This window comes from Varanus komodoensis, unplaced genomic scaffold (assembly GCF_004798865.1).
Source record: "Varanus komodoensis strain SLA01 unplaced genomic scaffold, ASM479886v1 scaffold42, whole genome shotgun sequence".
NCBI lineage: Eukaryota > Metazoa > Chordata > Lepidosauria > Squamata > Varanidae > Varanus > Varanus komodoensis.
Genome location: NW_025335972.1, coordinates 3,815,248 through 3,833,613, shown reverse-complemented (window position 1 = coordinate 3,833,613; position 18,366 = coordinate 3,815,248). Strand labels below are relative to the sequence as shown.

General features: G+C 49.2%; 1 protein-coding gene across 2 annotated transcripts; it reads right to left on the bottom strand.

Moving 5' to 3' along the window:
- Positions 1-337: 337 nt before the first annotated feature.
- PPAN (peter pan homolog) lies at positions 338-17,016 on the bottom strand. Of its 2 annotated transcripts, none has more exons than XM_044443704.1 (12): positions 16,914-17,016; positions 16,047-16,217; positions 15,155-15,256; positions 13,635-13,685; positions 12,103-12,273; positions 11,496-11,572; positions 10,115-10,222; positions 9,192-9,315; positions 8,938-9,016; positions 4,404-4,533; positions 3,036-3,199; positions 338-2,420 (listed from the first exon to the last, which is right to left on the bottom strand). In XM_044443704.1, exons 1-12 carry the CDS (start codon positions 16,929-16,931, stop codon positions 1,987-1,989), a joined length of 1,629 nt encoding a protein of 542 aa, XP_044299639.1. In that variant the 5' UTR covers positions 16,932-17,016; the 3' UTR covers positions 338-1,986. The 2 variants fall into 2 exon arrangements, with proteins under 2 accessions (XP_044299639.1, XP_044299640.1); XM_044443705.1 differs by lacking the exon at positions 16,914-17,016 and adding an exon at positions 16,301-16,316.
- Positions 17,017-18,366: the final 1,350 nt, after the last annotated feature.

Here is an 18,366-nt window from a genome sequence, read left to right as displayed (position 1 = left end):
AGTGTTAGACATGCCAAACCTCACTCAGTTTTACAGGAATAAGTTAAATATGTTCAATTCCATTGAAATCAATGGTGCTTGAGCATGCTCATTTTTGCCCCTTATGTTTTGCATACAGCAAAGCACATGTACTTTTGTTCAGTATCTCCAACTTAAGGAAAACTCTGTCTATACTCTGCAACCCTAATGGATGCAGTCCTTTGGCTACATTGCTTTGCTAGGAATAAAAATGAAACGTATAGGATTGATCACCTGGGGAGCTGCAACACCATAAACAGATAACTCCACCATATATTTTCAATTTCCAGGTTAAGAACTGTAGGACAGAAGACACAGGGCCATCTAAACTTGAATGTTCTGTAAATAGCTTTCCAATTAGGACAATACACATAAATGGACCACTCAATAAATAAACTTTTAAAATATTATCTCAAGCAAATTCTCCAGCCTGGACTCAGCAGCTACCTGAGGAACTTTAATTCCTACCTAAGCAGGAATTAAGGAAAAGCTGAAAGGTGCCCATATCTAACAGGTGGGATGCAACTCAAGATAGCAAATTTCCTGGCTTCTCCCGTTCTTCCCCTCCCCCAGGAATGCTCCCTTTTCCCATCTCAGAGGTTGATTTTCCAACCTCAGAAGCCAGTGAATGCAGTTCTCTCCACCTCTGACAACCCTTCTGAGGCTGCAGCACTGTCTCCAACTGTGCAGTGGAGCATCCCTACTATCCTTCGGCTCCTCAGACATTGCACACCCAAAAGGATGTTCTTTAAAAACTATTTTAGGGTCCCTTTATCCAAAGGGCAAAGTAGACTCCACAAGTAGATGCTTAATCCAAAATTACAAAAGTGGTATTTTTAATATGTAGATCGTGAGAAGCAGGTGAGATGTACCCGAGAAAGCAGTAATTTTTGTCCAGAAAGACTACTTATATTCTCTACAGTAAACCATTTTAAAAATGCCTAGCAATTGTTAAGTCAAGCTCTGTCAAGAATGGTCTAGTTTGATGTGTGGACTGAGCTTCTTGAATCCCTTCTAAAGCTTCTTTCAGGCACAAAGAACTGCACTAAAAAGTATTTCAAAAGTCAAGGTTCTCAGAATCCCACACATAGTTGCAACAAGGGCAATTTGTAATGCCATCGACCCTAAGCAACCTTTGCCTGCATGGATGCTAAATTTACCTTACATTGAGAAACTCAATATAACTCAGACATCTTCCTGGAATCTTGCCATCAGATTTGCATAATGAGATTCAAACCAATCCTGCAGGAACCCAGTGTGTGCCCCTAGCACAGGAAAAGTGCTACTTTCAAAAGAGCATGTCCAGCCTCTCTGTTGTGTCTGAAAATATTAAAACAAGTAATTCCACTGAACACAGTTGACAAATGTTCAACCGTAACCCTCTACAGGACCTGAAAGGCTGTCACAGAGGGAAAGGACAAGATCTCTTCTTGTCCATTCCAGAAGTCAGGACATGGAGCTACAGACATTAAGCTAAAAGAAACTGGTTTTAGACTAGACACCAGGGAGAATTTGCTCACTGTTAGAACAGTATGAAAACTGAAAGTATTACTTGGGGAAGTTGTGGGCTTTCCCTTGCTGGAGGCATTCAAAAATGTCTGAATAGTCACCCTGAGTGCACTGGTGTAACAGCGCCATACAATAGCAGGAGGCTGGATCCGATGGCCTTCTGACCCCTTCAAACTCTGCTATTCTGAGATTCTGTGAAATACCCCTAAATCCATCTTTGTTTCCCCCCACAGTTCCATCTGTATGCTGGTCTTTCTGTTTCCCCTATCCAGCAGCGAGCCTGGCCAGCTGCCACGCACCTCTGGCGAGCCCGAGGTGGTCAGCTGCCCTCTGCTAAATGAAGAGGAAGGTACCAGCCCCCCACCCTGCCCCCCAGACACAAAGGCAGGCAGCTCAGCGAATCAATATATTCCGCAAACTGCCAAGACAGCAAGCGCCAAGTGAGTGAGTCCGAGGGCACTATGCTGGCTTTTTCTTCCCAGAATGCCCCCGCTTCTTGCAGGCTCCTTTTTTCTTCTGCGTTTGCTTCTGCCTCAGTCCAGATTTGCCCTGCCAGCGTGATGCTGCGGGTCTCAAGAAAGGCTGCCTCTTAGCTCTGGGCTGCCCTGCGGCCTGGGGGCGCTTCGGCTTGGCACTGTGTGGCCCTCTGTGCTGCCTGGAGCGGTTATGAGGGCCCCTCCGCAGCTGGCTCGGGACTCCCTTCTGTTGCTGTGTGGCGTTCCTTGGCCGGTGGTGCTGCTGAAGGCCAGGCCATGAGGTCTTCCTGTGCTCTGTCTTGGAGCTGGTCCCAAGGGATGGGCTCTGATCCTCTGCAGAGAGGGTGCGTTTGCGCCTTTTCCCAGACTTGGACTGGCTGGGTGCTCTTTTCCTCTTTGCACTTTGTGGGAAGAGATCTAGAGAGAGTGGGATACAGGCAGGCAGAACAAGTCAGCTGGAGCAGGGAAGGGAAGAACACGGACACTGTGAGCCCAACACAGGAGAGTGCTCCGGAAAGCCCATGGGGTTTCAAGCCGTCGGTCTGGTCCCTCAGAAGGACAGGAAGAGCAGCTGCCAATGGAGGACACAGCATGGCACTGCCTGCAGCAAAAAGGAACTCTGTCCTGCAAGGCTAGGAACAGCTGCTCCACTGCGCTACCACTGAAGAATCAGAAGCCCACTCTTACGTCCTTCCTATCTGGTCACCCCGAAGAGAGGAGAAAGATGGGGTCAAACGTTTGGGACAGGGCCCAAAAGTAGGCCTCAGCTTTGAAAAGCCCAGACCCTGCTGCTTCTGAGCAGTCACCCACCAAACAGCACAGCCGGGACTAGTGGCCCATGTGAAAGCTGGGAGGCAGCATGTGCTGCGCCCCCCTCTGGCCCCAACATGGATGCATCAGAGCGTTTACTTTGGAAGCATCACAACTCATGCTCAGGAGAACAATTATTTTCATCAACTGCATCCAGCAGGTGGTGGGATTACACAGTCCCTTCCCATTTTATAATCAAACACGATCCCATCAGGCACCAACCTTCATCAGGTTCTTCTCCCACCTCCTGCCGGTAATACTCCATGTCATCATCTGAGGGCTCATTAGTGTTCTGGTCCTCCTGCATCCCAGGATCCTCTGCATCACTGTCACCTTCCTTTGCCTGTTGCTGCTGCTTCTTTTTTATTCCCTCCAGGCTCTTCTTCCTATAGTCCCCCAAACCAGGGACATTTAACATAAGTATTTAGTCCAGCCCTCCATATAGAAGAAACTATGTATTGCTCCCAGCATATTACACTGGTCTACAAATTTTGGGAAATTATCAGCCTCTGGGATAAAATGTGCTAATTCTTACATATTTTGATTAGATGAATTAGAATACAGGTGATAAAGGTGCTGCTTGGCTAAAGTTTTCAAGATATTTCACAATAAAGATTTATACACAGGCAAGTATATTTGTCTATAATTGTCATTGTTTTAATGTATTTGGTATTCGATGTTGTAAGCCGCCCCGAGGCCTTGGCAAGGGGCGGCATAGAAATGTTTTAATAAATAAATAAATAAATATAAGGGAGGGAGGTGTCTGATGATCATGATGCCTCGTAACTTTTCGGCAAAGTATGACAGAACAATGAAAATGGTACCACATGGTACCACATGGAAGTGTATAAATTTATCTTCACTTTGAGACTAAAGATTACCTAACTGTAATTTATTGTTCTTTTATTGCAAGGTACATTTGTCTTGGTCAGATCTATGCATCATACAGTTACATCTGGTGGCTTGTGAAAGTGTCATTGCTTAACATTTCCAAGGAACTGTTGCATGGTATTTTCTCTCAGAAGCCAAGCTGCCTCGAAACTGTGTAAACAATGCTGCAGGTAACTTCCGCTACATTTGTGGCGAGATTACATTTGCATCTCAAAAGTGCAGTATGACGGCAGTGCTAAAAAAGCCATACCACCTATATTTTGGATGCAAAATAGGGGATCAGGACAAGAGTTGGGCCCCTCATTATTGTTGCTTTATATGTGCATCTTATCTGTGACATCGGCTACACAAGAAGAAAAAGTCCATGCCTTTCGCAGTTCCAATGGTGTGGAGGGAACCCACCAATCATAGTAGCGACTGCTATTTTTGCATAGTTCCCCCAGTTGCGCTGTTTGTCATGTCATCTGAACACAGGCAGCATGGTTTATTGGAAGGGGAACCAATGCTTAGGGAGCCGCCAAACAGCCCCTATGTTATTTGAGTAACGTCATACCACTCAGGTCCAGAAAACACAACAAACCACACCCAGGGAAACAATTAGTCAAATCTCGCTGAGGATGTGCTAAAGCTTTAAAAGCTCCTGTGGCTTATTTAGCCCACAGTGGCTGTGTGCACTGGCCCCTCTTGTCTCTCCCTCACCTGTGCGCCTGCTTCAGCTCCAGCTTCCGCTGCACATCTGCCTCCTGCTTGCAGCGCCGTTCAGCCTTGAGCTGAAGTTTTGCCTCTTTTCTGGCCAGAGCTTGCTGGATCTCCTCCTCAGTCTTGTGAACTGGAGGGCAGAAGCAAGAAAGGAATGAGCAGCCACTGCTGTGAAGCCCCACAGGGCAAATATCAGAAAAATCCAAGCAAAGATTTATGCCCCTGCCCCTGCTGTGCAGTCATTTCTGGGAGCCCAGTGGCACGGCTGAAGGAAGGGCTGGAACAGAGGTAGCCCTCTCTCAGTGTCAAAGCCAGCAGCTCCACAGCAGTGCGCAAGAAGCCATGGGATTCGATTCTGGCTCAGACAAGCAGGGGGCTGAAACTGCAGGTTTGTGGATGAGGGGGCCGACCTGGCTTGCATAACAGAGACCTGGGTGGGGGGGGGGATGTCTCCCTCTCTCAACTGTGCCCGCCCGGGTATCTGGTCCAGCACCGACTATGCCTGGAGGGGAGGGGGGTCACATTAGTTTACCAAGCTTCCATCTCCCTCACGGGGCTTCCTGTCCTCTCGAGGCCAGGTCTAGAGTGCCTCTACTTGTTGTTGGGCGACCGAGACAGACTGGGGATTCTGTTGGTGTACCGTGCACCCTTCTGCCCAACAGACTCCCTGCCTGAGCTGACAGAGATTGTCTCGGACCTGGTGTTGGAAGACTCCCAGGATGCTGGTCCTGGGGGACTTCAATCTCCATGCCGACACTGTTCTGACCAGGGCTGCTCAGGACTTCATGGCCTCCATGGGGCTGTCTCAACATGTCATTGGCCCGACCCATGAATATGGACACACTCTGGACCTGGTTTTCTCAACGGGGCAGGAAGAGGGGGATCCGAGGGTGAAGAATTTATGTCTGACTCCCCTGTCCTGGTCAGATCACTTCCTCCTAAGGTTTGAGCTCGAGAGCGGCTTATCCCTCTGTAAGGGTGCAGATCAGATTGTGTTGGTCCGCTCCCAGAGCTGGATGGATTCCTAAAGGCCCTGGGGGAATTTCCGGTTGATAAGGCTGGTGCTCCTGTCAATGTTCTGGTCAAACTATGGAATGGAGAAATGACCAGGGCTATTGACACGATCGCTCCTAAGTGTCATCTCCTGCCGGGCAGAGCGCGTTCATCCCCCTGGTACACACCTGAATTATGGGCGATGAAGCGGGTTGGGAGACGTCTAGAGCGTAGGTGGAGGAAATCACGGGATGAATCTGACCGAACACACTTGAGAGCTCATTATCGAGCCTATTCTGTGGCAGTGAGGGCGGCGAAAAAGAAATTCTTCTCCGCTTCCATTGCCTCCTCACAATGCTATCCAGCGGAGCTCTTTCGGGTGGTACAAGGGCTGGTTCATCCTGGCCCTAAGAAAGACCCTGTACCGTCCTCGACGGCCTGCTGTGACAACTTTGCCAAGCATTTTAAAATTTTAAAATTCGCTCAGATTCATCACGAGCTGGATTCCACTAGCAACTCAGAGCCTTCAGGGGAGGTGCCAATGTTGCCGTCTGGTCCAAAATTGATGGATGAATTTCAGTTATTGCGGCCTGATGATGTGGACAAGGTGCTTGGACAAGTATGTCCCACCACCTGCTTATTGGACCCTTGCCCATCTTGGCTACTTAACAAAGCCAAGCACGGGATAGGGACCTGGATCCTGGAGGTTGTCAACGCCTCTGAGGGATGGCCGGGTACCCGCCCCTTTAAAGGAGGCGGTAGTCCGGCCAGTCCTAAAGAAGGCATCCCTGGATCCAGAGATGGCCCCCAGTTATAGACCAGTGGCCAACATCCCGTTTCTGGGCAAGGTGTTAGAGCGGGTGGTGGCAGGACGACTCCAAGTACTCTTGGATGAGACTGATTATCTGGACCCATTTCAGTCCGGCTTCAGACCCGGGTACGGTACTGAATCTGCCTTGGTCACCCTGTACGATGACCTGTGCAGGGAGAGAGACTGGGGGAGTGCATCCCTGTTGGTCCTCCTGGACCTCTCAGCAGCTTTTGACCATGGTATCCTTCTGGAAAGGCTAGTGGGATTGGGAGTTGGAGGCACTGCTTGGCAGTGATTCCGCTCCTATCTCAATGGCTGATTCCAGGTGGTGGTGCTGGGGGACTATGGCTCTGCGCCATGGCAGCTATGCCATGGAGTACCGCAAGGATCCATTTTGTCCCCTCTACTATTTAACATCTACATGAAACTGCTGGGAGAGGTCATTAGGAGGTGTGGGCTGCGGAATCATCAGTATGCTGATGATACCCAGCTCTACCTCTCTTTTTCAACCAATCCAGGTGGGGCAGTAGCTGTACTGAACCGGTGCCTGGCTGAGGTAATGGGCTGGATGAGGGCCAATAAACTGAAGCTCAATTCAGACAAGACGGAGGTCCTGTTGGTAGGCGGGTTGGGCTTTGGGGTGGGGGACTGTGACCTTGTCCTGAATGGGGTTGCACTCCACTCTTAAGAACAGGGTCCACAGCTTGGGAGTGCTCCTCGACCTTGAGCTATCACTGGAAGCTCAAGTAACATCGGTGGCGAGGAGCGCTTTCCTTCAGCTTCGGCTGATCCATCAGCGGTGTCCCTACCTGGAGAACGATCGCCTGGCGACAGACACACACGCATTGGTTACTTCCTGATTAGACTTCTGTAACGCGCTTTATGTGGGGCTGCCCTTGAAGACGGTCCGGATACTTCAGATAGTGCAAAATAAAGCTGCCAGGTTGCTGACGGGGACTGGGCATTGTGCTCACATGACTCCCGTCCTCAGTCAGCTTCACTGGCTCCCCATTGAGGTCCGGGCCCAATTCAAGGTGCTGGTTATCACTTACAAAGCCCTTAATGGCTTGGGACCTGGTTACCTAAAGGAGCGTTTACGTCCATATGTGCCGTTCCACCCCTTGAGATCAGCGGTAGAGGCCCTTCTCCGGGAGCCCTCCGTGAAAGAGATTAGGAGGGTGAGTACCCGGAGGAGGGCTTTCTCTGTGGTGGCGCCCAACTTATGGAACGCACTCCCCAGAGAGGTCCGCCTGGCACCGTCGTTATTTGCTTTTCGGCACCAGGCCAAGACCTTTTTATTTAAACGTTATTTTAATTGTTGATTTTATTTATTGATTTTAACAATTTTTGCCAGGATGTCTCCAATATTTTACGTATTTGTATAGATTGTATTTATTTATGGATTGGAAGCCGCCCCAAGGCTTATGCAAATGGGGCGGCATATAAGTTCTCCAAATAAATAAATAAATGAGCAGGGAGAGGCGGGCTGGTAGAAGAGAAGACCTGCTGCCCTCGCAACTCCCCCAGTCAAGGAACAGCCTGAATTGCAGGGTGCGTTTACTGTGATTCAGCTCAACGGGAGGGCTGCAACCATTTCCCAATCTTCTAGTACCAACTTTCCTTTTGTGGGCTTCATCTACAGAAGCTACCTAGTCACTGTTTAGAAGACCACCTACTGCCTAACCTGAAGCAAGACTGCAGTTATTTGCACCAATATTGTCAGCTATTTCAAATCGCAACTGAGAGATTTAACTGCGACAGCAGCCCCTGGTGCTACCTGTCCCTGAAAGCATCAATTGCGCTATGTGGCTCACACTTGTGCAGTCCAACTGGCAAGCAAGGGCCTTCCTCTGCCCTGCCTGGAGGTATCTGCCAGGGGTTGAACTGAAGGCTTGTTTAGTCGCAAAGTCCTGTCCAACTCTTTGTGACCCCATGGACAACATTTCTCCATGTTCTCCTGTCCTGTACCACTACCTGGAGTCCACCCAACCCCACACCCACCTCCCCAGTGACCCCATCCAGCCACCTCAACTTCTGCTGTCCCCTTCTCCTTTTGCCTTCAATCGTTCCCAGCATCAGGGTCTTTTCCAATGAGTCCTTCCTTCGCATTAGGTGGCCAAAGCTTTTGAGCTTCAAAACTGGAGAGTACCTGCATGCAAAGCAGGTGCACTCCCATTGAGTGATGGCCCTTTCCTAAAGTGCAGCCCTGTTCTCTCCACTTACAAGTCTAGGTACAAGGTTTCTACGAGCTCTAAACAGAGGAGAGAGAGTGAAGTTTGTGAGGCTGCCAACCTCCTTCTCTGATGTTTGTGTTATTAAGTGGTAACCATACTGTGAACAACCACTGTCAAGCAGCTGAGAGCCACTGCCTCCAGTTAACTTCTTTCTAAGCTCACAATTTACCATTCTTCCTCTTCCTCAGTATGTACACACCCAAAACTCTCCCTAACAAGCCATGCGACTGCTGCAATGGGCTTCAGTCCACAAAACCTCATGCCAGAATAAAGACACTGCTCTTTTAAGATTATTTGTCTACAACAGACTGACACAGCCACCCACTGGAAGAAAGTGTTCTGTTCCCTTGCTTGTTTTGACTGTTTCAACCTCATGCTCTGACAGCAGGGCAGGCTTCGCACTTAGGGCTGCTCTCAGCAACAGGGGTCCTACAGTCAAGTCCAGGCCTGGGCTCCTCCCTGGAAGGCATTTCTGCTGGACAGCCAAGATACTCACTGAAGCTGTGATACAGCACGTTGCCCTGGCCGAGACCTTCCTCCACCTTGATGAGCTGCAGTGTCATTCGAGGGCCAATCTGGAGAGAGAAGAGACAGAGGACCCTAGGCCCTAAGTAAAGCTGCTTGAGCTGGGGAGTTTCCCAATTCTGGAACATTTAATTTTGAAGATCACAGCTGCCTCCAGATGCAGTGGGCCAGCCCTATGCGCTCTTCCCCATCCCCCCATTTCATGCACAGGGCCCCATGGCTGACCTCAGTAAGCCGGACTGCACTCTGCTGGGCCTTCATGTTCCCACGGCCAGCGTAGGCCTGAGGCAGCTCCGTGATGTTGTGACTGCCGTCCTGCTCGGCTTCACTCTCGGAGAGGTTAATGTCTCTGCGTGCCACAGCAGGGAAGGGAACAAGACAGAGCACCATCACTGTCATTGTCATCCTCCTCCTCCTCTCCTCTAGCGTGCTTAGAACCAGGCAACACACATGAACCGAAGCACAAAGCCCAGGCCCTGCCCCTCAGCAAGACATTCCAAGCAAGACAAACCCTGGGATGGAATCAGAATGGTAAGAAAGGAAAGGGGGAGGAATAGAGGCGAGGCAGAAAGTGTAAACAAAAGGGGCAGAGGCATGTGAAGCACAATTGCCGCTTGACCAGAGTAAGAGAAGCCAAAACAAGCCATGGGAAAGGTCAGAAAGGAGGACTGTTATGATCATGAGGCAGGGTACAAGGCCTCCTTCTTCCATCCCACCTTATCACAAAGAGGCTACAAAGTCTCTGCTTCTTACACTGCCCGTTTTCCCTTTGAAGGAACTCAAGGTGGCTTAAATAATTTTCCTCCTCCTCTCTTAGCTTCTCATCACAACCACCTTGTGAGATAGGTTGGGCTGAGAGTCTGCAACCTGGCCCCATTGAGCTCCAAGGTTGAGCAGAGACTAGAACCCAAATCGCCTGAGTCCCAGGTCTCTGCTCTTAACCACAACACTGCACTGGCTTCCTTTTCAGAACTACCTGCCCTGCACTCTGGATCAACCTTCCCTATGCAGATGCTCTCCAGATGTATTGGACAATTCCCAGGATCCTTAACTGGGGCTGATGGGAGTGGCAAGTCCAAAACATCTGCAACACGCCAGATTGAGGAAACCTGTTATGAGCTGAGCGGTGGAATCTGCCTGCCTCTCACCTGGCCAACAGTTCACTGATGTCCTCCAGGCGGCTCATATTGGGAAACTTCTCCTGCAGCAGTTTCTTCAGCCCTTTGCTCATTCCCACTGGCACCACTTTCAGGCTGCTGCAAGAAAACAGAAGACCACAGAGGTGCATGTGGGAGTCTGTCAGGCAGACAGGAACAGGTCACTACAACCATTTTCAGGGGAGGGGATGTGGCTGCAGGGCATGTACCAGGTCATGAATTCAGCCACTGGCACCCCACCTAAAGGCTGTTGCTGGCAGCCCTGGAAAGATACCCTTCTGCCTGAGGCTTTGAACAGCCACTGTGAGCTGGAGCAGAGCAGCCTCCCCCAAACTGGTTCCCCCCGCCCCAAGATGTGCTGGATTACAAAACCCATATTCCCCTCTGCTTCAGTTTGGGAAAGCCTGGTGTAGACAATACTCAAGATGTGCTTGCACCTTAGGAGGAAAGGGGCCATCCTATTCTAATGTCTCCTGAAATAAATTTGGCCTATCAGCCAAAGGCGTGGAACACCTTCAAGAAATGCTGGTGATCCAGGTGGGGCCAGGGGAGAAGAGAATCTGAACAGGGCGTTGGAGGCACCCACAGCCCACTGGTCTGCCAGGGAATCACCCCCACCCTGCTCTTATTTCAGTCCAGCCTGGATGCATCAGAGCGTTTACTTCAAGTAAGATCAGAGACATCAGCAGACTATACTCTCATCACGTGCATCCATGAGCACAAGGGCACCCCGTCAATGTGCCAATGACAAAGCCGTATAGCGGATAGTGCAGGATTTAGGCCAAGGTTCAAACTGAGACTCTTGCAAGGATAAAATGGGATAGTCCTCAAGTAGACAACATGCATGTCATCTTTACCACAAAATGCAAAACCAAATGCATGAATGCATTCCTTCCCAGAAAAACGGTGCACTGGAAAACAGTGAGCGGTCTGACGGGCATAAAAGCACTCACTGAAGATCGTGTAATGCAAGTCAGCATGCCTACCATTAACTGCTGGCACAGAAGCAAAGGTATACAGCTCTTCCAAAAGTGTCTTTAGAGATCCACAGAGTGTGTGTGCACATTCACGCACACACGTGCATCAAGACCACCCGAAGACATCTTCTTGCCTGAGGCCACAGATAAGCCCGTCTTCTCACATGCCATGAACCCAATGGGACTGGCAGCAGTTTGTTAATACTGGCGATAGGTAATGCGCTTTGTCATGGCTGGGGAGTTCAGGAGAAACAGGCATTTGCTGTGGTTGCTTGACTCTGCCTAATGGGAGGCCAACTTGGTATGCTGTGCGTCTTTCACAGGCACTCTACTGGGGGTCCACCTTCAACCCACCAATGCTGCAGGGGCCACGGCATAAACTGGGTGACACTTACTAGTGACGGAATTCAAGGACCTGAGCGTCTGCATTGTAGTTGATCAGGACGCAACGCTTGATAGCATTGAGGTTCACCTGGAAGCAGAGAGCAACAGACACCCTGGCTGGGTTCACGCATCAAGACAAGCAGCCCTGCAGGGCTACCACGGTCTGCAGATTTTACAGGGGATCAGGCTAACTGAGGCTCGTGCTTTGAAGCACAGTGGAGGAAATGAGCAGGCTCCAGAGGGGGAAGGCAGCTAGGGAATGCTGTGCAAAAAAATAGTGCTGCCCAGCAGATTCCCCCTCTGCCACCATTCTTGCAGGCATGGAGGGGGGGAAATCAGCTGGGCCCTGGTGCCTGGTGGCAGGCTGCATGCCTCAGCAGATTCCCCTGCTGACCCCCATTCTTGCTCCAGCTTGCTGGAAAGGAGCAGGGGTGGCCACTGGGTGCGGACAAACCCCGAGGTATGCTGCCCTGAGTTCCTCCGATGAAGGGTAGGATGCAAATGCGATAAATAAGGGCATGCTTTTGTGAGAAGCTGGCCTCCATGGGCTGCAGCACTCAGGCCCAGAGGCACCTGAGCAGCAGAACGTGACCATCAATCCCCCGAAGCGACACTCACCCGGTGAACATTGATGGATGGAAACATGTTTTGGAACATGCTGGCCATGACCTTAATGTGCATGCCCTGAATGCCGAAGTTATTGAGCACCAGGAGCGGGTGGTAGGTGAACTGCTGCTCGTGCATCCGGTGGCGCTTCAAGGATGACACAATGTCTTTGATGAGCGAATACTGAAGTGAAAGAACAAAACAGAAGAGTGAAGGCCCAGCAGAAGGCAAGGGGCACACCATGCACCTATAAAACCTCAAACCCAGGAGGCCTTTTCAGAGGGCAGACTCATGCCTCTATGGATGCCAAAATGCAGAAAAAGGCCAAAAATGGAGTACTGGGTTTAAGCTTCCTTAAAGTGAGCTTTTTATTTCTGTTTTTAGAACTCCCTATTTCTAGTCCCCATAGCAGCAAAGTTATGCTTTAAAATATATAGAATATTCCCTCTTAAATTTCAGATCCAAGAGTGCTGCTGAATAAGATGCCCTGTGATCTATAGCAGTGGTTTTCAACCACCAGTTCATGGACCGGTGCCACTCTGTGCGAGATTTCTGCAGTCCATGGTGGGGGGGCACATCCCGCTCACTGTGGACAGTGCAGGGGCTGGCTGTGCTCCACCACCTTTCCTTGATTGGCATGGGGGGTGCTGGTGCTGCTGCGGGGGAGGGGGCAGGGGCAGGGAGGGGAGAGACGACTCAGTGAGAGCTGGCTGGGAGCCATGTTGCACCAATTTCAGTATTTTGTTCTTTTGTTGGCATGTTTATTGCACGATTTCTAGCTGTTTTGGAGAATTTTCAATTTTTTGATATTGTTTAGATACTAATACACAAAATACTATATTATTGTGCTTTTTGTTTCTGCCTCAGTGGTCCCCAAGGTGTTTTTTCTGTTTTTGCCAGTACCCAGCTGTAGAAACACTGAAAATCCTGAAAAGCCAGAATGTTATGCAAAAATAGAGAAGTTTAGTATTGGTCCAATTTGAATTGCTTATACAGATAACAGAATTCAGGTTTCCTTGGTGGAATTAAGATTGCACTAAACCATGGTCCTCAAACTACGGCCTGCAGGACGGGTCCAGCCTGCCATGCCCATTTATCCGGCCCGCACCGCCGTCCACCACCAGTGCTTGCCACATGGGTGGGGAGGCGGTGGCTTGCTCGCTCAGAGATGGTTTTGGACTCGCTGGGAGATCTCCGAGCGAGCCGCTGCCGCGCGTGCCCGACGACGCCACCTCACCGGCCTGCGCACCCAGGCACCCCCGCCTCACCGGCCCGCGCCAGTTGCCGTCACCCTTCAGCTGGCCCCCTGTTGAAAAAGTTTGAGGACCCTTGCACTAAACAAACAAGAGAAAGACATCTGCACCCATGAAGGGAGCACACAATGGGCAAAGCATCAGCGATCTGTATAAAGCACATCAGAAAGAACGTCATGAAAACCAGACAGAGCCCTTTCTGCCTTCAACAAACTACAAGCAGGCCTTTCAGAGGAAGCTCCAGCCTCATCCAGCCGAACTCACTGCAGTCAACAGCATCCCATTTGGTACCTGAGTGACTTTGAAGGTCAAGGTTGGTCCACCAGGGAGTCGGAAGAATTTCTAAAAGAGAGAAAAGTCAGCAGTAAGAAGCCAGGAGAAATAATACAATAAAGCTCAGCGGTTCAGAACAGGTCCTACCACAAGCAGACTGCCCACTGTAATTTATATCACACTTTTAACATGCTGCACAATTGCATCCAGATGCATCAGTGCGTTTACTTTGAAGTGAAAATCACAGGATTCACTCAGCAAAAGCACATTTTCATCATTTGCATCAGGTCATCAGGCAGAACTATAGGGCAAGGCAGTTGGGAAAACAAAGAGAATGGTATGTGTTCAGGGAAGAAATGGAACCACAGCATTCCGAACACATGCACACTCATCTACAGCAGTAGAGTTCAGACTGTGCTCTGGAGAAAGAAAATGCTAAGAACGTAAGAGCCATGCTGGGTGGACCAAAGGCCCATCTAATCCAGCATTCTGTTCCCAGTCACCAAGCAGATGCCACAGTTGTGGTGCTGAGGAGGCAGCAGATTGCTATAATGACTTGTAGCTACTGGCAGGCTTCTCCTCCATCAATTTGTTTTATGCCCTCTTGAAGCCATCCAAGTCAATGGCAATCAATACCACTTGTGGCAGGGTGTGCCACAGCTTAACTTGGCCTTATGGAAGAAGTACTCCCTTTTCTCAGTCCTGATTTTCCAACCAGTAGGTTCACTGGTTGACTATTCTAGCATTACTACAACATGCATAATCCTGTACATCTGTCATGTCCAAGTGTATTCACACTTTTTCTAAGCAAAGGGGCCCCACCTTTCTTCATAGGGGAGCAGTTCCAACTCCTGCCTTTTCCTACATGCTTTACAGCTCAATAGCCTGCTGACCAAAGTTGTACACAGAACTGCAGTTCTGCTCACACTAGATTTGAATAAAGGCATTATATTGGCAGTATTATTTTTGATCACCCATCCCATGAAGTCTGACTTTCTCACAAATACCACACACTAGGTTAATGTTTTAATAAATATTTTTACCACCCTGCCACCACAGCAAGATGGGCTTTCTTGATTGGTCACCACTCGATGCTCATCAGGACTTCCCCAGTGAAAAATTAGCAGCAGAGCAGCTTTCCTTAAAAGATGGCTTTGGTGCGTAGCACTATGGCTACGCACTGCCGGGAGGAATCAGCAGTGGTGGAGAAGCACAGCAAAGGCCGTATGTTAGGCTTGGTCAGTGCTATGCCTTAGATCAGAACCTGCTCCCTGAAGGCATGCAGCGGTCGAGCAGCAGCTTATGGTGGTAAGACAAGTGTTCTTCATTGATATCCATATGAAAATAGGAGTCACTGGAAAGACAGAACTTTTGGAAACATGGATTGAGCTATCGAGAAAGGAATTCAGCTGCAGGCGGGCCCAGAGGCATTGGAACAAAAGTTGGAACAACAGAGCTGGATCATTCTAATAGAGAACACCAGGATTGTTAGACAGACCATCTTGGGGCCACTAGACCAGAAATATGTCATCACTTACAAGATTAATACTGGTGGAGGTTTTTGTGAACACTAGGAAATGCGTCACACCCAAGGGACCAGCTACTGCCACAAAATCTTTCAGAGAGTTCTTCTTCCTCACCTGAAAAAGACAGACTTGTGATCAGGGAACTCTGTAGTCTTTGACACCCATGGAACAAAATCTAGAAGACAGAAACTTCCATTTCAATTCTTATTAATGAGACAAAAGCAAATTGCTTTGGTGTTGAACCTGGGTTTTAAAGATCAGCTTTAAAAAAAAATGTCAGCATTTGGAAAAGCACCGTGATGAGTCTCAATGTCTCTTTCTCAGAGTCTCCAGCCATGTTCTCCTACCTGCCCTCTTGCAGGTCCTCACAACTCACAGTGCACTTCTGTTGGTGCAGAACTCTTGTACAATAACAGACTTGCATAACTGACACATGTTGATTTTCCTGACAATAAGCAGCTTTTTATTTTGCTGTAGAATTTATTTAGTGCCAATACTTCTAAATGCCTGCAGTTTCAGAGCTGGGCAGGGGTGTGCAAATGAGAAAGGAAGAGATATTGCCAACTATAGTAATCTGTCTTTAGCGCTGCACATAAATGGTCCAAGATCACTTTTAAACAGCTAGAGCTCCACTACCATGTAATGACTGAGAAATAAAACAGTGGTTAATTCCCCAACCTGGTATGCAGCCCATTAGCTCACATTCCTCTCAGAATTAGGCTCCCTGATCTCCTTCCTGTCCTAAATCCTTGGATCACTTGCAGAAGACTGAGGAAATCCACCAAAGTTATGACTTCTAAACATTTATTTCTAATGACTGGTTTGCCCTGCGTTTATATCTTTTCCCTTTGTAATACTACTGCTGTTAGCTGCAGTAGAATGCCATGGCACTCAATAGCCTCACCTTGAGGCTAGTAGCAGTGTAGGGTTCCATCACACGCCGAACATCCAAAATAAGTTGCTGCACATTCTTGCCAACACGACCTCGGTGAAACACAAAGGAGTGAGGCACAGACCCATACTCTTCCTGAGACCGATGCTGGGCAATTCCCCGAAGCTTCTTCTGGTTCTTAGTCTGTCAGGAAGAAATAAATTGTATGATGAATGGCATGAGTGTGTGTGGGGGAGGGGCGGGGGGGAGATAAGAAAGCAAAGTACCTTCTCCCAAATCCAGTATCCCACTGCTGCCTATTCTCCCTACATAATTCAAGGAAATTCCTCATAAAGCAACTCTCCTCCCAACTGATGCCTAAAATGTGTCCACTGATGCTTAGGTAAGAGATGATTAAAAAAAAAAACCATCTACCTATTTGAACATACAATTATGGAATTAGAACTAGAATACCCACTCCTGCAGCAGTCACGACAGCCAAGAATCTCATTGATTTCAAAACAGAGCGATACACAGACTGTTTTACAAACATTATCTGCAATCCATTCAGAATTCAAGGAGGCCAGAAAAGTTACAGAATAAACGGTGCTGGCTGAAAACAGGTGTTATCGTGAGAGTCGGCAAATTATTTTAGGAATTTACAAAGGCGACAGAGCTACATCATAATCTGGCCTGACAGATTACATTTGAGGATGAAAAAAGAATTTTCCTCCAACATGCAATCTTGCATTATTCTCAGAGGTAGAAGGAACAACTCTTGCTGCACCTGGTTCCGCAACCCAAATCGTTTTTAGCAAGCTAGAAAATGGCTCCCCAGGAATGGAGGTCCCTTAAATTTCAGATGCGCCCCAATCTCGTTCCCTATTCCCGCTTCCTCACTTTGCTCGGCCTTCCCATGCTGGCTGGGAGCGACGCCGACAGGCTCCCCTCACTGCAGCCACGCGGTGCTCAGCCACTTCCGGCCTCGCGTGTCCCACGTGAGCTTGCCGATCTTCTCCTTCCTCTTCTTTCTGCAGCCTGCACATTTCCGACTTCACCGGAACTCTTCCTGTGCTACCGAATTAAAAGTCCGGAGTGTCTTTTCTGGATTGCAGGGTAAAATGGCTTAAAGACCTCAGCTTCTGGGTAGACTTCTCGCTCAGGGAAGCGGCCATTACGTCTCATTCCTGACAAATTCGAGGTTTTAAGGTGCAGTTCTTTACACGTTCAGACAGAAAAAATCCTCTTCCCGCACAGTGTAGTAAAAAACCTGCATTGATGGGATCTTTGCTGCTTGCAGTCTCGCGGATGGGAAAGATGGGCAACCCAAGCTACAATCCGAGGCTACACTTTAATACCATTCAGGCAATTGCCTAGTTCTCCAGCCCACCCTAAAGAAGAAATGATACCCTGGATGTAAGTTTATGTCTAATAAATGGCTTAGTCTCTAAAGCTGCTTTCATCAACTTAGATGTGTTGCATTACAAACCCCAACATGCCTCAGACGAGCACACCGGCTGAGATTTGAAGTCCAAACGGCAACGGGATGGCAAAGGCTGCATTCAGGTGTCACAGGACCATGTCTAAAGGGGGTGGGGAGAGAACAGAGTCCAGTAATACCCTGAAAGATACTTAAGCACTTACTCATTTATATGCATATTCCACCTTTTTTCTCTTGTAAGGGACCCAAAGCTGCACACACTATCCTCTCCTCCCTTTTATTTTCACAGCAGTTCTATGAGGTAGGTTAGGCTTACAGTGAGTGACTGGCCCAAAGTCACCCAATGAGCTTCATGGCCAAATGGGGGCTAGAACCCGGGTCTCGACCCTCACTCCAGTACTTTAATCGTTATGCCCCACTCGCTTTCAAAATATAAAATAGTTTTACTACGTATATATTGTTTGCATATGTACACACATCTGCCGTTCTTGTGGAGAAAAGTTTCTGCCAATCTGGCAGTTTATTCGTGGTGAGATCGAGGCTTGGGCGTATTGCGGTTTCGCTCGCTCGCTCGCTCTTTTTTCCTCCCGACAACAAGCTCGGTAATTGCGCGACGCTGCCTGCTCGTGCCCGCCATCCAGCCGAGTGACGCTCCCTGGTAGCCCTGGGCAACGGGGACGCCGCGGCAAGCACCTGCCGCAGGCTGGAGCAGCAGCAGCAACAGGGCGGTGGCGAGGCAGGCAGGTCGGCCGGGCAGCACCGCCTCGAGGGGACGGTGAGAGACGCCCCCATGTGGCAGCTCCTGAGGCACTGGCCCCGTCCTTAGTCCTCCCCTGGCGCGACTGCCCCGCGCTCTCCCCCCAGGAACACCCCACAGCCCCGCTCCCGCCCAGGTACACAGACTGCCCGCCC